The sequence below is a fragment of the Microcaecilia unicolor genome, chromosome 10, assembly GCF_901765095.1.
Source record: "Microcaecilia unicolor chromosome 10, aMicUni1.1, whole genome shotgun sequence".
NCBI lineage: Eukaryota > Metazoa > Chordata > Amphibia > Gymnophiona > Siphonopidae > Microcaecilia > Microcaecilia unicolor.
Window position 1 is genome coordinate 217,938,911 of NC_044040.1, and position 27,229 is coordinate 217,966,139.

The following is a 27,229-nucleotide window of genomic DNA, read 5'->3' on the forward strand; positions in this document are numbered from 1 at the left end:
CTTTCTCTCCCCATCCTTCCAGTGTCTCCCCTATTTCTTTCTGCATTCTTCCATCCAGCGTCTTCCCTCTTTCTCTCCCTATCCTTCCGTTTTCCCTCTCTCTCTCCCCATCCTTCCATCTGTTTTCCCTCTCTTTCCCCATCCTTCCATCTGTTTTCCCTCTCTTTCCCCATCCTTCCATCTGTTTTTCCCTCTCTCCCCAATCCTTCCATCTGTGTTTTTCCCTCTCTCTCCCCATCCTTCCATCTGTTTTCCCTCTCTCTTTCCCCATCCTTCCATCTGTTTTCCCCTCTCTCTCCCCAATCCTTACATCTGTGTTTTTCCCTCTCTCTCCCCATCCTTCCATCTGTTTTTCCCCTCTCTCCCCAATCCTTCCATCTGTTTTTCCCTCTCTCTCCCCATCCTTCCCTCTGTTGGTTTCCCTCTCTCTCCCCAATCCTTCCCTCTGTTGGTTTCCCTCTTTCTCTCTCTCCCCAATCCTTCCCTCTTTCTCTCTCTCCCCAATCCTTCCCTCTGTTGGATTCCCTCTCCCTGCCAAGTTTCCCGCGAACGGCGCGAAGTCGCGAAGCACGCGGCACCAGCCCCTATTTCCGGCCGCTGCTGCTTCTCCTGTTGAGCAGCAGCGGCCGCTACACAAAGAAAAGAAGATTAAAAAAAAAATTGAAACCTGGCTGAAACGCGGCACCCCGGCACTGTAGACAGCAATTAGGCATTGGCTGTTGCCCCGCAGCCGCTCCTCCTCTTGCCTCTACGTCACTGCCCCTGGAGGAAAACCCCGGAGGAGCGTAGTGACGTAGAGGCAAGAGGAGGAGCGGCTGCGGGGCAACAGCCAATGCCTAATGGCTGTCTACAGTGCCGGGGTGCCGCGTTTCAGCCAGGTTTGAAGTTTTTTTAAAAAATCTTTTTCTTTGTGTAGCGGCCGCTGCTGCTCAACAGGAGAAGCAGCAGCGGCCGGAAATGGGGGCTGGCACTACGTGGGGGACATGGACGCACGGGGCGGGGGGAGCAAAAAAAAAAGGTGCCGGTACGCCGTACCGTTGCGTACCGGCACAAAAAAAGCACTGCCTATAATTCTAATGTCAGATGCCATCACCATATTGAACAAGACCCGCCCGTGGTGAATAGTAATGTGCTGGAAAATTTGATAAAGTGGTAAATAGTGGGAACGTCCGGAGCCACCAACGTAGACTGCCCCTCACCTGCATCGGCAGGGACAACCTCACCTGTAGAGAATCCCTCTGCGGCGTCCACTTGGAGAGTAGAGATCTTTGAAGAAGCTGCATGTGAGCCCTCGCCCAGAGCACTGCTTCTATCGACGACACCCCTTTTCCTTCTTCATGATTTAACGGTCCCACAGATTACTCTTCTTATGTACCCGATAAAGTTATTACTGTGAGTTTTTGCCTCTGCGGCAAGTTTCTCTTCATATTCTCTTTTAGACTTCTTTATCAATCGTTGCATCTAACTTGCAAGTACTTAAGTTGCTTCTTATTTCTTCCTTTGGCTCCTTTTTCCATTCTTTGAAGGATGTTATTTTGGCTCTAAGAGCCTCTTTCACTTCACCTTTTTAACCATTTATTTAAAACATTTATAACCCGCATAATCCGTAGAGCTCTGCTGGCTGTCGTTTGCTCTTCTTTCCATCTTTGTAAATACGTGGAATGCATCTGATCTGGGCTTCCAAGATGGAATTTTTAAACAACGGCCATGCCCGATTTAAAGTCCTAACCTTTACAACCTGTACTTTTAGCTTCTTTTTAACCATTTTCCGCATTCTATCTTAGTCACCCTTTCAAAAATTAAATGCTGCTACAATAGATTTCCTTTCTGACTTCACTCCAGATATGACCTCAGATTTGATCATGGTATGATCACTGTTTCCCAGCAGAAGCAACACAGTTGTCTCTTGTACTATGCCTTGCATTCCACTAAGGACTAGATCTAAAACAGTTGCCCCTCTTGTCGGTTCCTGGAGCGGTTGCTCCAAGAAGCTGTCATTTATTATGTCTCTGAATTTTACCTCCCTAGCACTCCCTGATGTGTCATTTTTTCAGTCAATAGTGGAGTAATTGAAATCACCCATTATTATACTGTTGCCCAATTTGTCAGCTTTCCTAATTTCTGTAAACATTTCTTCATCTGTCTGTTCTTTCTGTTCTGGCAGATGGTAGTACAGCCCTACAAGAATACTCCTTCCCTTCACACATGGAATTTCTATCCATAAGGATTCCTAACTATCTGTTTCATATAGAATGTTTATTTTGACTCAATTCCCTCTAACAAATAGCACAACCTCCTTCCAATTTGATCCACTCTATCGTTGAGATATAATTTGTATCCTGTTAATTCAGTGTCCCATTGATTATCCTCCTTCCACCAGGTCTCTGAGATGCCTATTATATCTACCTCTTCATTTAGTGCTATATACTCTAACTCTCCCATCTTATTTTTTTAGGCTTCTAGCATTTGTATGCAGGCACTTCAAATTGTGTTTGTTCCTTGCATCTACAAGCTGCTTAGAAGTTTAAGGGGATAATGTGCATACTTTACTGTGCTCTCACGTTAAACACTCCTGACTTTCTTTCACCATTGTTAAAACCTCTCTAATGGGATTCCCTAAATGTCCTGTTTCAATAGTACCCTTCAAGGTTATTCCACATTGAACCATGTGTCCCTGGACAACTGTCGGCTTCTCCCCCCCCCCCCCCCCCCCCCATTTTAGTTTAAAAGCTGTTCTATCTCAAACTCAGCCTCGAGCATGTTTGCTTGCCCCATGCATACTTTTAGGCATAACCTATTTACACACACAAATTAGCGTTTTACAGTATATGTCAAATGGTTTTTAAAATGACCATATGTTCCATACCGAAAACTGAGCGAGACATGCAAGCCAGGCTTTTCAGACAAATTTAGTTAAAAGAAAACTACCCAAGTAGTTGATGTTATTGTCGGGTTACAAAAGTTTTAATATACAGAGTTTGAGTTTGATTAGCTTTTTGCCTCAAACACTGTGATGACTCTGTTCAAACCACATGGTTTATCTGCAAACTTAATTCATTTGGAAAAAACATGTAAGATCTGAGATATAAAATGCAAGGAAGGAGCCAGAGAGCTAACATAGATTTCCATAAAAAGAGCAGGCCATGTGAATCCCTCTGAGAGACAGACAATGATTGGTCAGACGGCTGCTGTGACTACCTGAGGCTGAGCTTCTGCAGAGCTCCCAAGACATTCTCCCTGGTGATGGAGTCCTTCTCCTCGGCTTTCAGAGCTTCCTCTAGAGTCCTCAATAATCGTGGGTTCTGAGAGAGGTAGATTCGTCCTGGAAGTAGAGTCAAGAGATGGGTCAAGGTCTACCTTCTCTTCACTATAACAGGTAAACTCCAAGCTCCTCTTGCCCCAGTAATCCTACCACATGGAGCTCTTTTTGCTAAAGTATTAAACATTGATCATGGAACTTAACACGTGCTAAGAGTTATTAATACAGCAGCTTAGCACTAATCCTCAAATAACTGACAAACATGGAATGGAGTGGGGATGGGACTGCAGCAGGAGGGGCTGTTGTGCATCCACATTATCTGCAATGATTTCAATGAACGGTAAGTATACAGTCTCTACACTATTTTTGGAATGTAGTGAAGGCAGTTAGCTTGGCAGAGTTTAAAAAGGGGTTGGACGGTTTCCTAAAGGACAAGTCCATAGACCGCTACTAAATGGGCTTGGGAAAAATCCACAATTTTGGGAATAACTTGAATAAAATGTTTGTACGTTTGGGTAGCTTGCCAGGTGCCCTTGACCTGGATTGGCCGCTGACGGGGACAGGATGCTGGGCTCGATGGACCTTTGGTCTTTTCCCAGTATGTACACCTTTTTCAGTAGTAGCTCAAGGTGAGTTACATTCAGGTACATTAACTTAATGGCAAGATGCCAGGCATACCCCTTGAGGTTCCTGTGAGGTAATTTTGGCCATTAAGATGAGGTAACTGCAAAGGTTTAACATAATTTAATAAAAGAAGCCCACAGATTCCATTCTTACCCTCTGCCAGAGAAGCAAATGCGTTTATCAGCCTTGCTGTGTACTGTCGCACCACTTCGCTCTTGGAATGTAGCAGGTTCAGAACGTTTTTCTGTAGGAGAAAGGCCAGGACAGGCAACTTAATATACAAATACCAAGAAGTATCATGTTGAAACAAGGCTAAAATGCCTTTATTTGGTTTTAAAAAATGGTGCCAATCTGCAGACATCTGACTGTCAAAGAGCTTCCAAAAGGTGAACATTGGAGGTGAAATCAATAGTTAAGCCGACACCAGATATCTTGTTTCTGCAGGGCAGATTTTGTAGACCTGGAGGACAGCAGCCTGTGTATTAAAGTGGACTGCTAAGCCAGAGAAGATAGGAGGATAACTAATTTCTGGGGGGGAAAAAAAAAAACAACAAACTTTCATAATGGGACAAATGTCAGTGGTCACAGGCTAAAGAATAAAGACAAAACAGTCTCATAACTACTTTTTAAAAAATTAATCAAGATTTATCAAAGTTTACATGTCATTTAGGGATGATTTGGAAGCCCTGGTGGACTTAAGACCAGAACTGAGACCAATTTTTTTCTCTGGTATATGGGAGCATGAGCATATGCGTTATGTATGTGCGCATGCATGCACATATGGGTGTGTGTTTGGGGGGAGGCGTGTGTATGCACACATATGTGCATGCTTTTATGTAGCAGTGTTCAAAGCTAAGGATCGCTGTGATAATTACATGAATCTTGCTTAAACGTTAGTGTGTCCTGTTCCTGGCCTAAGCAGGGTTCCATTCATTTACTTGATATATCACTTGTTACAAAAACAATACGTCAATGGAATAAGATCACGCACAGAACCAGCACTGCTGAAAGAGTTCTGTCTAATCTGGTCCCACTCTGTTTTTTACTTAACAGATAACAGGATTTGGCATCTCTCTTCCTTGCCAAGGTTGGGGCCTGGTGATAAGGAGACAAAGTCCTTCCACTCTTAATGTTTTGGGTAGTCTTCGCTTTCATTATAAGCTGTTCTATGTTTTATGAGCAGGAAGAACACGCTGTTCTGCGTGTCGGGATGAAGCTGCTGCTGACTTCCCTGGCTAAGCCACTGCACATGAGGGGACAACAGGCTGGACAAACAGTAATGAAATATCTCTGTTTGAACTGGATGCCGATATCTAATTTACTTGGTAAAATGACTCAATTAAACAGAGGCCCTGGCATGTTCCATTGCTTAACTACAATGTGTATTGTTTTAACCTGTCTTGCTAATAACAGAATGAACAAACAGAGCAGGATGGATGGATCCCACTGCTGACTGACCTGTTCATTGCAGTGACAGTTCAGTAGGTCATTGCTGATGTAAGCCTGCAGAACAGTCTCCCTCTGCTCCCCAGGCTGAGACCTGGTCAGGCGCTGTCCATGAGAAAGAAGAAATGTTCAAATAAGCAAGCAGAAGAAAGTGCTAAGCTAATCGCAATAAACATGGCATGATATCTATCAGTGGCTTATCAAAAGTTTATTTCACTGCTCATCTGCATCAGAAGTCACTGCGTTGTCCGACTGCTTGACTCCACCTGATACACCCCCACCCCTCCTGAACAGAGATGGCACAGCCCCCTTAGACAGTCATGTCTAATGGAAACCTTCAGTGCTAAGAGAGACGCCTGACAAATGTGACAGCATTATCCTTCAAGGCTGTCACACAGCAGAATGAACGGTCTCTTTTATACAGGTGATTATGAAGGTAGATTGGTGGTGATGTTACTTCAGGGTGGATGTTTTTAAAATTTTGTGTATTTGTTCATCAGTTGTTAAATCTATGAAATGCATTAATATGCACTAAGCAATACAGGGGCTGGAGCCAAGGTGACAATGGGGCTCATTTTCAAAGCACTTAGACTCACAAACTTCCATAGGTTACTACTGGGCTCATTTTCAAAAGAGCAAAACGTCCAAAAAGTGGCATAAGTCTGCATTTGGACGTTTTTCTCACAAAAACGTCCAAATCAGCATTTTTGAAACCTATTTTTAGACGTTTTTCTCTGAAGTCCATCAGAAGTGCATCTAAATCTCAAGGGGGAGTGCCAGGGGCGTGTTCATGACGGAACTTGGGCGTTCCTAAGACTTAGACGTTTTTCAGCCATAATGGAACAAAACAAAACCGTCCAGGACTAAAACTTTGACGTTTTGAGCTAGACCTGTTTTTATTACGACTAAGGCACAGATGACCACTGGAGGGAATCAGGAATGACCTCCCTTTATTCCCCCAGTGGTCACTAACCCTCTTCCACCCCCCCCCCCCCCCAAAAAATGTGATGAAAAACATTACATACCAACCTCTGCCAGCCTTAGATGTTATACTCAGGTCCCTGGAGTAGTCTAGTGGTGGGTGCAGTGCACTGCCGACAGGTGGACCCAGGCTCCAACCTCCCCCTACCTGTTACACTTCTGGATGAAACTGTAAGCCCTCCAAATCTCACCAGAAACCCACATATAGGTGCCCCCTTCACCCGTAAGGGCTGTGGTAGTGGTGTACAGTTGGGGGTAGTGGGTTTTGGGGGGCTCAGCAGACAAGGTAAGGGAGCAATGGTGAGATGTGTACCTGGGAGCTTTTTATGAGGTGCCCTATTGCTTTCCTGGGATGTCAGGTGGACCAGTGTACTAAAAATGCTGGCTCCTCCTACATCCCAATGGCTTGATTTAGTGCATTTTGCACTTGGACATTTTCTTTTTTAATGGACCAAAGAATAAAACGTCCAAATCACAAAATGTTGTTTGGAACAGTATTTTCAAAACCAAAAGATAGACGTTTTTCTTTTTTGAAAATGGTCTTCTTTCCTATTCAGAATAGTCGGACTTTGACGTCATATCGAAAATGCCCCTCCAGGTAACTTTGTAAGTCTAAGTGCTTTGGAAATAGGCCTCAGTGTGACAAGAAGTGGCAAGGTTTTGGGTTTATTTTGTTCTTTTTTTTTAACAGATTGTCAAACCAGAAAATGAACTAAAGCATTTAATATCTTAGAAGCACAAAGTGAACTAAAGAGATGGATCAGATCAGTGTCTTTCCAAGTCCTTCACCTAGCAACTTCCTCCTGCTTTTATGGACTTCCAGTTCAATCAGAATCTGCATGAGTTGTGGCTACTATACCAGAAAAGCCGAATTCCCCTCACACATACCAGCGTTTATCCTCTCTCCCCCTATCTGCCTAGTCCAGATATTGTGAGGTAAGGTCTGTCACTGCAACTCCACACAACGGGCACTCAGTCAGCTACTAGGTGTCACTATTGAGACACTGCTAGGGCTCCCTTCTTCCTAGGGCTGTGTGGTCTAGTGGTCAGAGGCAAGTTTTCAAATGCCTATGGCCTTGAGCAAGTGACTCTACCCTCTACTGCCTCATTTACTAACCTCAGTTAACATGTCAACACACATTCATGTGCATAACTTGATACATGTTATTTACTGTCAGCCTTATTATACTCAGTGGGGCCTATTTGATAAGCAAGCAAATAACTCACAAGAATAGACGTTAACACGGATGACTCTTATACTGTCAGCCCTTGAAGGACTGGGAAATACCCACAGTGGGAGCTAAATCCAAGCAAACTATCCTCAAACCTCCATCTGACCTGAGGAGAAGGAGTGGAGTTTAACTCCAGAGCAGAGTCATAATTCTCTGTATCAGTTAAAAACTGACAAAATGGAAATTCGGTTTTAAATAAAAATTTTGTTTTCTTTATTTATGAATTCTTGTATTATCCAAAATCAAAATTCGGTTCAAAGTGGTTTACAATGTACATTTTGGTGGAGTTACAATAGTGTTGTGCAATGTGGATTTTTTTTTTGGCCCAGCAGCTTTTTCCTGCTCCTTTGAATTTTGAGTTGAATTGAAACCAGGGCTGGGATTTGGTGCAACGAGCTTTCATTCACAGCCACTTCTTTCATATCTCCTCCGAATTCACTTTAGCCTAGTCCTAGCTGTGCTGTGAACCCTGCTATCAGGAGCCTTATATCTGGCCACAACTTGTGTAGCCAGTCCGTGCATAAAGGAAAGTATATGCATATGTTCTCTCTGAAAATTACCCCAACAAGATCACCAGTGATTTAGCACATACAAAGTACCTGCACAATTTTGAAAATTCTAAAGTATGAACGTAATTCTGCTCAGTGTGCTGCTGCGGCTAGGAAAGCGAATAGAATGTTGGGTGTTATTAGGAAGGGTATGGAGTCCAGGTGTGCGGATGTTATAATGCCGTTGTATCGCTCCATGGTGCGACCGCACCTGGAGTATTGTGTTCAGTACTGGTCTCCGTATCTCAAAAAAGATATAGTAGAATTGGAAAAGGTACAGCGAAGGGCGACGAAAATGATAGTGGGGATGGGACGACTTTCCTATGAAGAGAGGCTGAGAAGGCTAGGGCTTTTCAGCTTGGAGAAGAGACGGCTGAGGGGAGATATGATAGAAGTGTATAAAATAATGAGTGGAATGGATCGGGTGGATGTGAAGCGACTGTTCACGCTATCCAAAAATACTAGGACTAGAGGGCATGAGTTGAAGCTACAGTGTGGTAAATTTAAAACGAATCGGAGAAAATTTTTCTTCACCCAACGTGTAATTAGACTCTGGAATTCGTTGCCGGAGAACGTGGTACGGGCGGTTAGCTTGACGGAGTTTAAAAAGGGGTTAGATAGATTCCTAAAGGACAAGTCCATAGACCGCTATTAAATGGACTTGGAAAAATTCCGCATTTTTAGGTATAACTTGTCTGGAATGTTTTTACGTTTGGGGAGCGTGCCAGGTGCCCTTGACCTGGATTGGCCACTGTCGGTGACAGGATGCTGGGCTAGATGGACCTTTGGTCTTTCCCAGTATGGCACTACTTATGTACTTATGTACTAATTCCAAACTCTATCCCTGCTCTGCTCCCGGGAATCTCTGTCCACTGCAGGTACAAAAAATAAGCACGAAATGGCAGTGCCTGCATACATTCTGCGCAATTAATCATTTAGGGGCATAAACCACGGTTTGAAAATGATCTCCTTGGGGTTCTTACCATGCAGCGACTAGGAATCCCTCCAACCCAAAAGGCTGTACGTACTCCCTAGCCCCATGCCTCAGAGTCACCAGGCTGCTCTTTTACTGGAGTTTTATAAAACCTTTTTCAAAGGGGGGAAGAAAGAAAATGACTGATATTGCTACTCTTCATGTTTGCTATGTATTAATGGATGATTAGTTATTTAATGTCTGCATTTTGCACTATGCCACAGTTATTGTGTGGTGATAAACAAAAATGTAAAAAAAATTTTTGAAAGTTTTTTTTTTTTAATTATGTTTAAAGTTGTTCTTTTGTGTGCTTTCTTGATCTCTTAAGGGTGGTTATAGAAATTAATTTCCTCAGAGATCACTGTGTGCTGATGGCCTCCTTAGCTCAGTCCTGGGTTGCTTTTCTAAGGTGTGCTAATGAATTTATCACGCCTTAGTAAAAGGACCCCACTATTTTAACTCAGATGCCCCCTCCTCCACAATACCTTTTGTGCTTCTTGTCTGTCATTAGACTGGAAGCGTCAAGCAGCAGGGACTGTCTGTGTGCTTGTAAAGTCCTGCATATATCTGACAGCGCTAAGCAAATATTAATAACAGCAATTAGCTGCTCAGAAATAGAGAACAAGAAGGCAGGTAGAGACAAAGGACCACCTATTCTGCTCAATTTATTGTCAAGAGCAAAAGAGGAGGAGCAAACTGCTGGGCCAGAAATGCTAAAATAGCATTAGTTGTTCATTTTCTTAAAATCCTCACAGTACATGTGCCACTTCGCACAAGGATCCACCTTTAGAAACGTCCTGCAGCAGTGGTGAGGACCACCTGTACCCAGGTACATTTACATCTGCTTGGGAGCTGGTGTCAATGGATGCACGAAAGCATGTATTTTAAAAACAATCAAATAACATAGTAAATGACGGCAGATAAAGATCTGAACTGTCCATTCAGTCTGCCCAACAAGATAAACTCATTTTACATGGTATGTGATACTTTATACCCGAGTCTGATTTGTCCTTGCCATTCTCAGGGCACAGACCGTAGAAGTCTGCCCAGCACTCTTGCACTAAGTTCTGAAGATTCTGGAATCCTAAAGAGTTACAAGATTCTGGAATCCCAAATAGTAGCAACATTCCATGTAGAACCCCAAAGAGTAACATAGTAAATGACGGCAGATAAAGACCTGAACGGTCCATCCAGTCTGCCCAACAAGATAAACTCATTTTACATGGTATGTAATACTTTATACCCGAGTTTGATTTGTCCTTGCCATTCTCAGGGCACAGACCGTAGAAGTCTGCCCAGCACTGTTCCTGTACTAAACGTTCTGAAGATTCTGGAATCCTAAAGAGTTACAAGATTCCGGAATCCCAATTAGTAGCAACATTCCATGTAGAACCCCAAAGAGTAACATAGTAACATAGTAAATGACGACAGATAAAGACATGAACGGTCCATCCTGTCTGCCCAACAAGATAAACGCATTTTACATGGTATGTGATACTTTATACCCGAGTTTGATTTGTCCTTGCCATTCTCAGGGCACAGACCGTAGAAGTCTGCCCAGCACTGTTCTTGTACTAAGTTCTGAAGCTAAAGTACTCCACAACCCTGTCTATGCTCCACATAAACTCTTCCCCGAATAAACCCATCCTTGGGTTGGGTAAAAGTAGGTGTGAACATTCTCTATGCCCTGGAGTAATGTCACAAAAGGTCTTTTCTGCAGATGAAACAGGGTTTACAGCCATGATGGTAAGTTTATAAAATGACCCCCATTCTTTCTTCTTCAGAACCCTTTTTTTTATCATCCTCACTTTAATATTCCCTTATTTCTTGTTTGTCCTGTTTGTCTGTCCTAATTAAATTGTAAGCTCTGTCCAGCGCTATAGAAATGATAAGTAGTAGTACTTTTTTTTCAGCACTGCAGTGGGTTCTGTGACATAAACATGAGAAGGAGCACCCAATACTCACTCTCCCAAAATTACAAATAATTTATGGCTGTTAACGGATTCTCATAAGTCAATGGCATAACTTAAACTAAAGGGCTCCCGAGCCAGAATTTTGGAAAGCAGTCCCCCATCCCCCACTTGCAGGATCTATTTGGAGTTTATACCACGGTGTTGTACATTAGTCACCACTCTGGTCCTCTCTTTTTTGGAGTGTCTGATATGTTATAATGTGCATCACCTAATATCCAATGAAGAGACTAAATATTAGTATGAATATAATATGAAACTTATACTCAATCATACAGTTTTCAAATACGTAATCTACATTACCACATAAATACTAGTTAGAATTATTACTCGGTTCCATCAAAGGCAGGTTAAGAGCTTCTCTGAAGTGTACACTGATGCTTTCTGTGCATTTAATTTAAAGAGCAGTCTTTACCCAGCGCAATGCCTGCAGTAACAATACTTTCAGACGGTCGGTCCCCAAAAATCAAGCTCTTCTTCAACTTCTCATAATCTAAGGAGGGCAGCAAAGGCACCTCTTGGCACTTCCTACAGGAAAAGAGGTAAGAAAGATGGCAGATCTTGTCAAGGAATTGACCATTTTCCACTGCACAGCTCTTCCCCCTTGTAACTCATCCTTCTAAATGCAGCAGTTTATATATCGTAAGGGCAACTTTCAAAGGGATTCTGCTGGGGCAATTGGCACACACCATGACAGAAATGAACCTCAGCCCTGTGCCTGGCATGTCAAAGATAAAGTGTTACCAGTGATACTGGCACAAGCATTGTGCCAAATTGTGTGTGAAAGCAAGTGTACAGCAAAGGCCTCCCCCCTTTTGTGTGGGGAAAAGCAACAGGGACAGGAGACATCTTGGCAGAGGTCCTTATGAGGATTTCCATCTGAAATGCCTACGTATTGTTAAAATAATCCCTATGACATCAGCTGCTCTGAGCAGTTTCCCTTTGAGAACCGACCTGCAGGTCCGTGGGAACAAACTACCCGCAGTCTGCAGGCACCATAAGCAAAATGAAAACTTACCCTCCCCAAACACAAAAGCTTATTTTCCAACTCATTAGGGACTCAGTATACAAAAAGTAAACAATACCAAGAACAAGTCAAACAATGTGCTTCAAAAAAAAAATATTTAGTGCATTGCCAACTCAATCGTCAAATACCTGAAAATCAACACCCAAACATTTTAAGCTTTGTATGAATCTCTTCTTTTACATACATTTCAAATGACTGGAAAGCATTATTTTGAACAGCGGTTTTGAATGGCGTTTGAGTATCTATCACCTGATCTCAGTACATTTAAAGGTTGGCATTTCTTTCAAATCTGGCCAAGATGTACCCCAGGGGTACTGATACTGTGAGCATAGTGTGCCAGTGATCCTATAGATTCTTACCAAGCTTAAAATGTTTGCTTGTTGATTTTCAGTTTGTTGTTTTCAGAGCACAGAAATATTTGATGATTGACTTGGTAATGCGCTAAATTTGACCAATGAGACTGTGTGAGGATACCCCTGAAGAAACTGCTGAGTGTAAAGGAAGGCCTCCATCGGGTAAAGGATATGTACCTCATTCATTTGAGATTTTTGAAATGCACAAAAAGATAAGAGTGATTTTTTAAAGAAGAAATATAAAAAGATCGCAATTAAAAAGTTTAAAAAACAGAGAAGTTTTTCTGGACTGATGCAAGACAATTTTGTTTAAGTCTAAGAAATATAGTTATGCTGTGTGTTCATGGCTACTGAGCTCCTTTTCCTCCATTTGAAATACATATAAAAGAACACTTTTTTTTGTAAAGTACATTCTTTGACTTGTCCTCAGTATTGTTGTAAATACAACATTCTTCAAGTCAAGATTTAACTTTGATATATTTTGTGCTGTATTATTACAAAAAAATGAACAGTTTTCATCAGAATTTGCTGTAGGTTCCTTTTTCCAATTCAATCAAATATATGTTTCCATGACACAAATGTACTGCCTAGTTTAACACCACATGTCAGGCCCGCTTTTACTGTTGCTTTTCCAAGGATCTATCCTGCTTTGTAAGATGCAAGTGAGGATTGGGGATGATAACTTGAATTCTATCCCTTGCTCTAATCCTACTGGTTCACTCACTTGGCCCAGTTTTCAACTACAAACTTTAATCTCGCTATCCAAAACAATCTCCAAAATGAGACCCCTTCAGTCGCTGTGATCCTTTACCATCATCGTGGTTTAAGTTATCTAACCTAGGTCTACTCCCAACTCTCCTCACTTTCAAGTTTGCAAAGTGGTCTTTCCCTCGACGCTTGGAAGCTAGCTTTAGTTCGCCCAACCTTGCAAAAAAAAACAAACCCAAACCTTGACCTATCTGTACACAATTACTACCACCCAATAACCAATCTTTGTTTCATTTCTAAGATCCAGGAGAAAGTTGTCTTTTCCCAACTTACTTTCTTGTCTGAAAATGTTCTCGCTTTGCATCCAAGACAATCAAGTTTCAAACCCCATTTCAGCACCGGGCCTGTCATGACTGCCCTCCTGAGTGAACTAAACTGCCATCTTGACAAACAAAGCAGTTTTTGCCATTTCACTTGATCTGTCACCTGCCTTTGACCTTGTAGATCATTCACTGCTTCTTTCTCATCTTGCTAACCTTGGGATTACAAGTTCAGTTCTTTCATGGTTTACCTCGCTCCTATCTCATCACTCATTTCAGGTTATTAGTCAGGGTTTCCACCTCAAAACAACTTCAGGTACCCTGTGGTTTTCCCCAAGGTTCAGTCCTTTCCCCTCTCCTCTTCAACTTATTTCTAAAACCTTTAGCTTCACTCATTCAATCCTCTAGAATCTCAACGTATTTTTATGCCGATGATATTCTTATCTTTCCTACCAATCCCTTCTCTCCCAACTTAACCCCACTCCAGACTTGTCTTGATAGAGTAGATGCTTGGTTACGAGAGCACAGATTAGTTCTTAATAAAGATAAAACAGTTGTTTGCTGGTTCACTGGCACCTTGCCACAACCCTTCATTCCGGTGAAACTCTTTGGTTCTTCAGTCAGTCCAGTACCTAGATCTCCTTATCTTGGAGTCCTTCGGGATTCTGCTTTTTCATTTGCATCGCATATTTCTAACCTGACCAAATCTTGTTTTCTTGCTTTCCACCAGTTACAAACCATTCGCCATCTCTTCAATCAGGGCAATTTCCATGCACTTATACTCTCATTTGTTATATCCAGAGTAGACTATTGTAACTCAAGCTTGCCTTGGTACACTCTGAAAAAACTCCAAACGCTTCAAAGCACAGCTATCAGACTACTTTGTCATGCCCAATGCACAGATCATATAATGCATTTACTCAAAAAACACCACCGGCTACCCGTAAAACTGAGGATTGTCTACAAATTTGCAATATTTGCTTTTAAGGCCTTTTGAGTCGGCATTTCAGATTACCATACCCTATTGCCCTGGCAGAGTTCTACATTCCCTTAACGACGACTGCCTAGTCTTGCCAAGCACGAAGGCTGCACAATTCGAATCCACTAGACAAACTGCTTTTACTTTCTGGAACTTTTCACATGGAACAACCTTTCCCTTTCACTTTACGGTAATTTGCCCTTTAAGAGCTTCAAAGCCAATCTTAAAACCTGACTGTTCAATAAAGCATTAGTACCCCTGGCTGACCTCCAGGATTGTCTGACATTGGCATCCTAGGACCCTCTCTCTCTCTCCCTACCCTCCTCCCATAGTTACCTACCTTGCCCTTTTCCATTCTGGTTTTGTGTGATTGAGCTTTCTGTCCTATTTTTAATGGAGTTCCTGTCTTACTGTATATCTAGCCTATAAACTGCTCTGCTCTGTTTGTCAGTTTGAGCTGGTCTTCTGATCATAGAGCAATTATATCAGATGAGAATCCTGGCAAAGAGCAGTAGTAGAAGCGGTGTGCACTTTGACCTATCTAATTGGAATAGTGTGAAATAAACGAGGCTGATGGTGATTAAATAAACAACCCTGCGATAAAAAAAGCATGCATAGTCCTGCTGCTGTGTGTGACTAATCAAGCAATCTAACTGTCTGAATGCATCGTGCTTTGTAATTAGAGCTTCAGATTTTTGGTTACAACTGAAACATACAGCCCCCACCCCCCCCCCCGAGTACAAACTGTATTTTCACTTATAAGCAAACATTCCTTTTTCTTTCCTGTGAGAGTCAGTGGACACGAGGGTGGGAGAGAGCAGGGTAGCAGACTAATGATGTGTCCACAGCTACAGGCCTCCCTGTTTCCGCCCATAGGACTATGAAACGCAGCCCAGGTATCCCTTGTCTCCTCCTCCTCCAGAAAAGACCCTGCATGCCTGCATTCCAAGCCTCCCTACCTCCTCAGACCCTCAGTCTAAGATCCCCAATCCATGGAGGTCTAAGGGGGTAGCAGGTAGAGTAATTCCCAGTCTCAGTAGTACCATTAGGGTGTCAAGTTGCCATATAAGGGCCTTCCTTATGCAATAGTTTCAGTAATGTGAGTCTATTGCCAAGTGTCACAGGCACCATTGTGAACCTGGCACAGGCAGGGTTAGAAGTAACTGGGGATTGCTCCTGCCCCATACCCCCTAGATCATCTGGGATTGCCTGAGGTAGGCCTGGGGAGGCTTTCATGGATGGAGGTCTTAAGGATGAGCTGATGGAAGTAGCAAAGGTTTGGAATGCAAGAATGTCAGGTGTTATCAGGGGGCTAGGGGTTTGTGAGGGAGTATTATGGGGCAGGCAGAGGGGGGGACCCCCAGACTGCATTTCCAATTACTACAGTCTATGGCCCCTTTGAGATGATTCCCAAGGAGCAGAAAAACGTACCTTACAAGGTGCATCATTCCTTTACCACAGAAGTCACTACCCTGCAATACTGAATTACTGCAGGGTAGTGAGTCTCGTGGTAAAGGTTGAGATTTTACCACAGCTTAGTACCTTCCCCTTTAGTGTCCTAGGGTGCAATATTCTGTCCCCCAGATATTCAATGCCAGGGCATGTGCTGCTCCCAGCACTAAATACCCGGGTATATCTGCTGACTTGGAAATTAACTGGGCACCAAACAATATTTAGACCGGTGCCTGGTTAGCTGAGGGCATAAAGCTAGGACATTTGTTTTGCTGTCCTAACTGAATGCAGTTACTTAGCCAATTAGTGTACTCAAAATCACCATCAACCAGCTAAGTTGATGCTCCTCCTTAACTCCACCCCTAAGCGATCTGGTTAGAGGCTGGCCAGTTAGAAGACACTCAGTGGGCTTTAACCGGGAAGGAGCCTCTCCTGCCTGGTGAAGCGCTGCGTACGACTGGTAGCGCTATAGAAATGATTTATAGTAGTAGTAGTTAACCTTTTTCAATATCAACTCCCTAATTTTCTCTCTGTTCTAATGTCCTTTATGTAATTTGTTTCTCTATGTTTTTAATTATTCAGATATAGGTTTTGTTTTCCCCTTTAATTTGTACACTGCTTTGCCGTCCTACGTGAAAAGTGGTTAATTAATTAATTACTACTAAACATTAAAGAAATTAAGGGCTGGTTAAGTGAGGGGATCAGAGGGAGAGAGAAAGGGGTGTGAAATGTGCACCCTTGGTTCGACAGGCCAACATACCCCAAACTATAAAAAATGTCTAGAAGTATTGTTCACGCTGTGAAAACACAAATACAAACCGAATTTTAGTACCTACCAAAACACCTAATTGCCAGAAAAATAAACATCTAAATTTCTAACATAAACCCTGAGAATCAGCTACAACTAAAGAACAAATAACTTCGAGAAGACTTTAGGGTAACTGAGTGTCTCCAGAAACTGGGATGAAAGAGGAACAAAAATGCAGACAAACACTGTTTAAAAAAAACAAATCAGAACACCCCAAAAGATCAGAAACAGGAGGGCATTCAAAGGTGGTGAGAGTTACTTACTTTTATCTTTAAAAGCAACCTATGTAAACCACCAAATCAGAAAAGAGCTGAAAACTGTTTTGTACACAACAGCTAAATCTAGATTTACTGCTCTAAATGTAGGTATCCCCCTTCCCCCCACCCTAGGCCATATCTTGCTAGGGAGAAAAAAAACCCATGCAGATGTAGTGAATTCAACAGAGATGTGGGGTTTCCCCTACTCAACTCCATCCATGGAAATGACAGATGCAAAGTGAGGGTATTTCTAGTCACATGCTTTGTTTCATTTCATGTACCTTTTACAATTCCTCATCTTACTTACAAAGCCTATTAAATGGCTGCACCACTATACCTATCCGTGCATGTATTAAGATCCGGTTGGTACTGCCAAATCCCAAACATGTCCACTACAAATCTACCCAGCACGCTGGAACAATCTACCACCAATAATTCGGAGTGAGTCTTCATACAGTAACTTAAAAAAAGAATTTTTTTTTTTTTTTTTGCAGAGGATATGGAACAATGGCAGTTGCTGGGCACACCTGAGGGTGGCTGGACATACGAATGCATTTTGTCTTTGTTCTTGGATGAGTGTTTTTACTTTCCTTTTACCACTGTAGTTTATTTATTTATTAGGATTTATTTACCGCCTTTTTGAAGGAATTCACTCAAGGCGGTAAGTTCTTTTCCATTCTCTCTTTTACTATAATCTTTGTATGTAAAAAAACGGTAAGAATAATATACAAACAGGCAATCAGCATGTTCTGAATAACATACAAAGTAGATAAGAAATATTCAATGCCATAATGTAATAGCTCTTTTCCATTCTTAATTTTTTAGAACGTAACCCACTGTGATTTGCTCACCAGTCCAGGCAGGATAAATAGATTTTAACAAACATACATATTAACAGGCTACACAGGTACAAATGTACTTGGGAGGAGCAGCCTGATGGTTACAGCAGCCGGCTGAGGTCCCACCGAAACTCCTTGTGACCTAGGCAAAGTCTTAAGTCCCTTAACTCTCTATTGCCTCAAAGAGAAACTCAGATTATAAATCCTCGCCTTGAACCAATGAGAACGGGCTAAATCCAAATCCCCTTATCTCCCTTTACTTTCATACAGGTGGCTGGGGGCCAGATTTACAAAGACTTTTATCTCATTCTACCTTTATGGGACAAAAGCATAATGTCCTCTGTGAGAACTTTCCCAGTACTATTTCCAGAACCAACAAAAATCATTGCTTTTATTTTGGATTTCACCCTGTATTCTCATGCTCAGTGGGCTGTAGAAGACATTCTGGGTAAATATCATCAGTGATTTTCAAAGGCCTAATGAGATGAGAACCACCCGACACACTCCGTGATAATGGGAAATAGAGCTGAGGAGAAGGCTACTTACAGAGGGGCGATGGATGCTCTCAACATGGAGGAGGCCTGCAAGTACAGAGATAAGCAAGACATTAGGTTACAAATAGCCACTGGAAAGAAAAGATTTTTTTTCTCAGTCTTTCAAAGTGTTCACGAGGATGGTGTTTCCCAGGAGCCAGGAGGGTTATCAAAGCTAACACTTAAGGAAAAGCTCTTCTCTTTGGACAAACAGGATGAATCAGCCAAATGGTGACGTCAACTGATGGAGCCAGAAATAGATTAGCTCTCCCAAAGTTTGGAAAAATCTTTTGAAAAGTTCATTCTGGGATGGGTTAGAATACCCCCCCCCCCCCCCCCCCCCCCACTTCCTGGCATGTGTCAGCTCACTTCCTCCATCAGTAAGGAGTATCAAGGAAAAGCATCCAGGATTAGAACATTTGTGCTGATTAGTTAACAGAAGGTACAAAAAAAAACATTTACCACACAGAAAACAAATGTTCTACTTGTGCATCCATTAAAAATCTTTCAAGCTGCTTGGCATCTCCTCATGATATATATGAGTGCTTTTAATTCAAATTAACTCTTTCATGCCTCAGGATCTGTACGGCCCAGGCATCCCTCAGTTCACATTTTCAGAGAAAGATGTTAAAAACAAAAGGTAAGAATATAAGAAATTAACATAAGTATTGTCATACTGGGTCACACAAAGATCCATCTAGCCCAGTATCCTGCTTCCAACAATGGCCAATCCAGCTCACAAGTAGGAAGGAAGAGAGGAGGGTAGGTGGAGGCGAGTGGTTACAAGTGGTTACGAGTCAAAAGCAATGTTAAAAAGGTGGGCTTTCAGTCTAGATTTAAAGGTGGCCAAGGATGGGGCAAGACGTAGGGGCTCAGGAAGTTTATTCCAGGCGTAGGGTGCAGCGAGACAGAAGGCGCGAAGTCTGGAGTTGGCAGTAGTGGAGAAGGGAACAGATAAGAAGGATTTATCCATGGAGCGGAGTGCACGGGAAGGGGTGTAGGGAAGGACGATTGTGGAGAGATACTGGGGAGCAGCAGAGTGAGTACATTTATAGGTTAGTAGAAGTTTGAACAGGATGCGAAAACGGATAGGGAGCCAGTGAAGCGACTTGAGGAGAGGGGTAGTATGAGTAAAGCAACCCTGGCGAAAGACGAGACAGGCAGCAGAGTTTTGAACCGATTGGAGAGGGGAGAGGTGACTAAGTGGGAGGCCAGCAAAAAGCAGATTGCAGTAGTCTAAACGAGAGGTGACAAGGGTGTGGATGAGGGTTTTGGTAGAGTGCTCGGAAAGAAAGGGGCGGATTTTACGGATGTTGTAAAGAAAGAAACAACAGGTCTTGGCAATCTGCTGGATATGAGCAGAGAAGGAGAGAGAAGAGTCAAAGATGACCCCAAGGTTTCGAACTGAGGAGACAGGGAGAATGAGAGAGCCATCAACAGAAATAGAAAACGGGGGGAGCAGGGAGGTGGGTTTGGGGGGGGGGAAAATGAGAAGCTCGGTTTTGGTCATATTTAATTTCAGGTGGCGTTCACTTTGCACTTGTCCATTTTAAATTTCATCTGCCATTTGAATGCCAAGTCTTCCAATCTTTTAAGGTTCTCCTGCACTTTCTCACAGTTTTATCCAAACGTTTATCCACTCCTACCCTAGCTGAGATATTTAATCATTTCTCTGACCTCATGTGCTACTTTCTTTAAATTAGTCACCTTATTTTTTAACTCTTCTTACTCTCTTAACTATCTATATGTTCCATCTTTGCTTATACCCTACACTGTCTATTAAAATACTCTATTATATATTGTGTTGACATTGTAAGTAGTATACTATTACATACTTTGTATTGTTATTTGAATATTTTTACTGCTGTAATTGCGTATTTTTATTGGCATGATCATTATATAAGCATTAGGAGATACGTAATCTTACAAAGCATTTTCCATTTGTATGGTTTACATAAAGAAAATGCCCATTATAAAATGGAACACAGGTGAATTACACATGAAAAGTTGGCAAACCACGAGGCTGCACCTACATTTACACAATATGTACGTAAGCATTGCAGGGCTGTAGTCTGAGCAGAATTGCAGCGGAGCTGCAATGTATGTACAGGGATGGATTGCTCTTTCAGGCAGTGAGGCATGACCTGGTGGGACGTTCGCACTGGTCACACGGCAGCCCCCACAGCTGTACTGAGTACTGGAAGTGGGCATCAGCAGGGTGTATGGAAGCCATAAGTGTAGGCCCTCTGAGCAGATGCCCACCCCCTCCTTCAGCACAGGCTTCCTGTTACCAAAATGGGAGAGGGAAGATGCTGACGAGGGAGGAGAGAGAGAGTGTACAGCTGCCAGACTTAAAGGGAGAGAGGAAAGAGAAAGTGAGGAGGATATGGTGGGGGTGGGGGGGGGGGGGGCAAAGAAGAGAACCGCTTGGCAGCGAAAAGACAGTGGGGTCTTGATTCGGACTTTTGAGGCAGAGAAGAATGGAGATTGGGATGAGGAAGACAGGGAACAAGCTGAAAATCTGACTGTGGTGGGGAGAATGGGAGTGGGAACGTCACTACTGGGTACCTGGAGAGAGGAGAAGGGAGAAAAAGGCATCTTTTCAAAGCACTTAGTGCTTTGAAAATAAGACCCATAGTAACCTATGGAATTTTGTAAGTCTGAGTGTTTGAAAATGAGCCCCTTAACAACTGTGGAGAAGGAGAATTCAGGAACTCTGCTGCTGTGTAGGGAGCAGTGCAGGGATGCGGTGACTGCAGTAGGAATGCAGACTGTGGAGACTCACAATTGAAGGAGGAAGGCGAAAATGGGGACACACGGGAGATGGGCTGAGAACAGAGTAACATAGTAGATGACGGCAGAAAAAGACCTGCATGGTCCATCCAGTCTGCCCAACAAGATAAGATGGAAAGGCAGTAAGTAGCAAGGGGTAAAAAGAGGAAGATTAATGACTGGGAGGTAAAAATGGGGGTAGGATAAAGGAGATGAAGAAGTCAAATCAAAATATGAGGGATGAAGAAGAGTGCAATATTAAGATATGAAGAGATGGCAAGGGAGGGAGGGATAAATACATTGCAACTGGAGAAGATAAGATTGGAAGGGGATGACTGGAAAAAGAATCAGTGTGGGGGTGACTGGGTCTATCAGTAGATATAGATAATGAGGCAAAATATGATTAAACAAAGAAAAAAGCAATGAAAAGTGAAAGATTAAAGTCATATATAGGAGAGGAAAGAACAATAGAAAAGAGACCTTCAAAAGGAGTTAAAATGACCGATGATAAGAGAGAGGGACCAGCACCAAAGTAACTAGAAAAATAAAATGTTAAGATGACAAAAGTAGAAAAAGGTTTATTATTGTTACTTTCATGTTTGGACTATGTTGGCTTTGGCAATCTGCATCTCTAACAGGAGAAGGGAAATGGAAATGGGACCTGACATACCGCCTTTCTGAGGTTTTTGCAACTACATTCAAAGCGGTTTACATATATTCAGGTACTTATTTTGTACCAGGGGAAATGGAGGGTTAAGTGACTTGCCCAGAGTCACAAGGAGCTGCAGTGGGAATCAAACTCAGTTCCCCAGGATCAAAGTGCATTTCTGTTTGGTTTTCCCATTTCAAGTTTTAAACTTCCATCACAGACTGAAAAGGAACAGAAGGGCACACTTCCCTGTAATTTATCCAGTTGCAAACTATGCCAAAACATTTCACAGGACCCCACAGTCATCCACAAAGGAAAGATATTCAACATAAAGGAATCTTTCACTTGCTCATCTTCCAATGTGGTATATATCATTCAGTGTAAAAAATGTAACGAAGGATGCTATACTGGAGAAACAGGCCAGATGCTTAAGACAAGATTCAATTTACATAGACATCACATGAACAATACTGGTACCAGTAGGACTCCCACCCCTGTTGGTCAGCATTTTACAGGACCAGGACACTGTACCAGTGACTTCACAGTGAGAATCCTGAAAGGTAACTTTAAAACCATACAAGAACGTAAGACCTTTGAAGTCAGAATGATTGAATATTTTAACACCCAACAGAAAGGACTTAACAAGGATCTGGGGTTCCTAGCCCATTATAAACCATAAAGCTGTATTTCTCTGTTGATCACCCCTCCCCTCACCTATCCACACCCATCCTGTTAGAATATCAATGATATGCTTTGATGTCCCCATGCATACCTCCTACCCACCCCCATCCTCCCACCCTGTCAGACTGTCATAGTAATGCAGTGGCGTAGGAGGGGGGGGGGCGGTGGGGCAGTCTGCCCCGGGGCACGCGCTGGGGGGGGGGGGTGTCGGCTCACTGGTTCCCTGCTCTTTCTGTCCCGGAACAGGTTACTTCCTGTTCCGGAGCAGAGAAAGCAGTGAAGCAGCAGAGCCGACGCTGCTCCCAGTGACGTGCACTGGGGGCGGATTGGCCCTCCCGCCTGCCCCCCGCTGAAAGGTAGGGTGCGTTTCGGGGGGGAGGGGGTGCTCCGGAGGGGGGTGCGCCATGCCCTGCACCAGGGGCGGGTCACCGCTGCGCAACCCCCCCCCCCGGGTGCAGGGCACGGCGCACCACCCTCGCTACGGCACTGTAGTAATGCTTGAATGTTTTCACTTATATACACTGTCAGCTAGCAAATTTGCTTATTTCCGATCTGAGGAAGAAGGGCAACCTTCGAAAGCTAATCAAGAAATGTATTAAGTTATGTCCAATAAAAAAAGGTATCATCTTATTTTCTTTTCCATGTTTTATTTTGTTTGATTTCTATTGATAACCTTAAGAGTGGACTAACACGGCTACCACACTCCTCTACTTAACTGCACATTTGAAATTTGCAGTTACTTGATTTTGGGAGGGTCTGTTGTGTTCTGCATGTGTGACAGAGGTGAGAGATTCTGCTAGCCTGTAATTTCCGTGTAGGAAACTGGGACAGTCTGGCTTGTTCTGTTTTGTGGCAGAGGGTGTACTGATGTTCCAGGACACGATGTCATACTTGCAGTTCTCGTCGTTGCTATTTGAGTTAAGGTACAGAGATATTAAGAGTATTTACATAGTTTTCAGTGAATCAGTCACGCCAGCTTTCTGTGCCTGTGGAGGAGCCTAATGGTTAGTGCAGCAGCCTGAGAACTGAAGAACCGGACTCAATTCCCGCTGCAACTCCTCGTGACTATGGGCAAGTCACTTAACTCTTCATTGCCCCAAGTACAAAATAAGTCCATTTTGACTGTAACCACAGAAGGGTGGTAAACCAAATCCCTGTCTGCTGACATTAACACATTAGATGGAAACTCATTTACGGCTAAATTTACTAAAAGGTTTTAATGCACATTATTTACTGCTTTTATGCAATGGCACATATTACTAATAACGCAGGTTAATGGCATTAGTGAGCGCTAACGGAGAAGCGAACTTTACTAAATCCATCCCTTAGAGCTGTAGATTGGATGGGATCACAGTGTGATCCGATACCCATGGGCTGGTATGGAAAGAAATCCCCCAAGTTGATAATGTCCTACAACCAGGCCCTTTGTACATGTGCACATGAATACATTTATTTACATATTAGGATTTATTTACCGCCTTTTTGAAAGAATTCACTCAAAGCAGTATACAGTAAGAATAAATCAAACATTAGCAAAGCAGTAAAAATATGTATGGCATAATATACTACTTACAATGTCAATTTACGTAATAGAACATTTTAATAGACAGCGTAGGGTCTATTAAAATGGAGTGGAGGAGTGGCCTAGTGGTTAGGGTGGTGGACTTTGGTCCTGAGGAACTGAGTTCAATTCCCGGCACAGGCAGCTCCTTGTGACTCTCGGCAAGTCACTTAACCCTCCGTTGCCTGCCGCATTGAGCCTGCCATGAGTGGGAAAAAGTGCGGGGTACAAATGTAACAAAAAATAAATAAATAATATATATAAGCAGAGACGGAACATATAGATAGGTAAGAAGAGTTAGAAAATAAGGTGACTAATTTAAAGAAAGTTGCACATGAGGTCAGAGAGATGATTAAACATTATCTCAACTAGGCTAGGAGTGCATAAACATGTAGACCTTCTCTTAGGGACAGGGCTTTCCACATAAGTGCTCAATATGAAATAACCTCCAAAGTGATTAAACAGGGAAATATGTACAAAACAAGGTCAATTCCCAGGTTCTGGGACTGGTCCATATGGTCTCGGATCACGTCACAGGATACAACATTTTATTTTAGATGCTGTTCTTTTCCCTCAAGAATATGTATTTTTTTCTCCTCATTCTTTGATTGTCTCTGCATCGCTGTTTATCTTTGATTTTGTATAATACAGAAGGAAATGCACATCGGTTTCTTTTTCTCCAGGGTTATGCTGAATATAGGGTTTGGCTCTTTAAAGGATTGTGCGCAAATCCCTAATACCTGGCTTCTTACGTACAGCTAATGCGTCTCATTTGAACTCTATCCACCTATTATTGTTCTAATATTACGGTGAACAATAGCTGGCAAAAGAAATTGGATAGTGCCTGATATCTGATGAAAATTGGAAGTGACGCTGATAAAACATTGCAGGATATTAAATTACTTTAAGGAACATACCAGGAACACTCAGGTTCCGGATTTTCCTTCAGGTGTCAACAAAGAATCAACGTAGAAGAGGTGCTTTCCATCACAGGGAGGTTGTGAAACTAATCCGTCAATGCTGGAGAGAACCAGGATGCTCAGTAGTTCCTGTATTACCTTTTCTAAGACTGCAATTCGATACAGTGTCAAATATATGATCAACTAACTGAAAACTTGTGGGTGTGTTGGAGGTTTTCCACGTTGCTTTTTGATCATTAAATTTCGATTTGTATTGCTCTCTTCCACTCTCAGATTTTATGAGTTCGAAGGGCACCTCATTTAGGCAAAAGCCATCTCCACTACCATAGAGGCCAAACAGTATCACCTCCATCTTTTTCTCATACTCAATAACCTATCCAGTTTTTCTGAAAAATTCATGCTTTCATACTACTTTGTCACTTGGTTTCCCGACTATTTAGAAGGTACGTTATAAAAGTGTTTTAGATGATTCATTTACATATCAATTTGTAGGATATGGAATTCTATTCCAGTGCAAATACGTAGTCTTTCATGGTATTTTCTGTTTCATAAAGTGTTGAAGACTTACCTTCTTGATAAGTATAAGAAAAATGTCAGGAAGTATTTTTTCACGGAGAGAGTGGTGGATGCTTGGAATGCTCTCCCACGGGAGGTGGTGGAGAGGAAAACGGTAACAGAATTCAAACATGCGTGGGATAAACATAAAGGAATCCTGTTCCGAGGGAATGGATCCTCAGAAGCTTAGCTGAGATTGGGTGGCAGAGCCGGTGGTGGGAGGGGGGGGGGGCTGGTTGGGAGGCGGGGATAGTGCTGGGCAGACTTATACGGTCTGTGCCAGAGCCGGTGGTTGGGAGGCAGGGATAGTGCTGGGCAGACTTATACGGTCTGTGCCCTGAAAATGACAGATACAAATCAAGGTAAGGTATACACAAAAAGTAGCACATATGAGTTTTATCTTGTTGGGCAGACTGGATGGACCGTGCAGGTCTTTTTCTGCCGTCATCTACTATGTTACTATGTTAAATGTTTCATTTAGTAACTTCTTTTCCTGATTCTTCTAATTATCATCTTATTGTAACCCGCTTAGATTCTTTGCTGATAGAAGTGAGAGATAAATACCAAGAACAAAATTGACTAGGCTGCCTGACCCAATCCAAAAGACACACACCTCCACCACAGTAATTCAAATTTGGCATATGCCCCTTCTGTTTAAAAAAGCTAGCAACCCCTCCTTTTTGTCACCAACCTAATTATGTAATTAGTCCTGTTAGTCTCACACACAAAAGGAGTGGAAGGGGCTGCATATACTGCAGTAAGACATGTTTATCCACTCCAACCCTGAGATAACTTATAAATCATCTCTCTGATGTCATGTGCACCTTTCTTTAAATTAATCACCTTATTCTCTAATTCCTCTTACTCTCTTACCTATTTATATGTTCCATCTTATACCCCACACTGTCTATTAAAATGTTCTATTACATATTGTGCTGATATTGTAAATAGTACACTATAATAGAAACTGCATATCTGCACATGCTGAAGACCCATCTCTTCAAGACAGCTTACCCGCCTGACCCTAATTAACTCTATACTCTTCCAATCTTGATCTTGAAGATTATTATCCCTCAGACTATATTTCCCAATCTCCTTATGCCCTTATCTTTTCCTATCCATCCTTTGCCCTTTATCTTTTCCACTCCATCCTTCCTCTCCTTACCCCTTCCAATCTCTTTGCTTTTGCTTACCCTTCCTATGTTTCCCCTGACTTGCTCAACCCACTTTTCCTCAAAACCCCACTTTCACTATGTTTACTACAATTTAAAATATTCTCCTTAAAGACTTGTGATTGTAATTGTATTTACTATGTAAGCCGCATTGAGCCTGCAATGTGTGGGAAAGCGCGGGGTACAAATGTAATAAATAAATAAAGAAATCTGTAAATGCTCTCGTATTGCCTTCATCAGAAAGAACAAAAATGGATTTTTAAATTCCAGACCATGTCTCCAAATGGACTTAATGGCCCATTAGAATGGGAAGCTTTTCATTGATTGGCTGCTTAGGGCATTATACTTCCTGTAGTTGATTGGTCTCAATGATATGATGTCATCTAAAGTAGGTGGGTAACCTGTTGGCGTTCTATATAGTCAGTAACCATTTTTTGCTTTTCATTTTACTTTCAAGACTGGTGGACATTACTGTAAACTCCCCCTGAGGCAGGATCGAAACAGGCGATCCCTCTATCGGGGCAATAACGGGTGGCCACCCTTTGTGTCCTATGGTCGAAGCAGGTGCTCTCCTGGGTCTGATTATGAGAGAAGTTGGTCTTCGGTCCAG

At 42.5% G+C, this 27,229-nt stretch overlaps 1 protein-coding gene across 1 annotated transcript in view; it reads right to left on the reverse strand.

The window, feature by feature from the left end:
* Positions 1 to 27,229, reverse strand: part of ARMC9 (armadillo repeat containing 9) — a 148,723-nt gene that overhangs the window by 77,329 nt on the left and 44,165 nt on the right. The window contains 6 exon segments of the mRNA XM_030216555.1: positions 3,199 to 3,322; positions 4,037 to 4,127; positions 5,342 to 5,434; positions 11,449 to 11,496; positions 11,498 to 11,561; positions 18,323 to 18,357. Of these exon segments, the coding sequence (XP_030072415.1) occupies positions 3,199 to 3,322; positions 4,037 to 4,127; positions 5,342 to 5,434; positions 11,449 to 11,496; positions 11,498 to 11,561; positions 18,323 to 18,357 (455 nt within the window).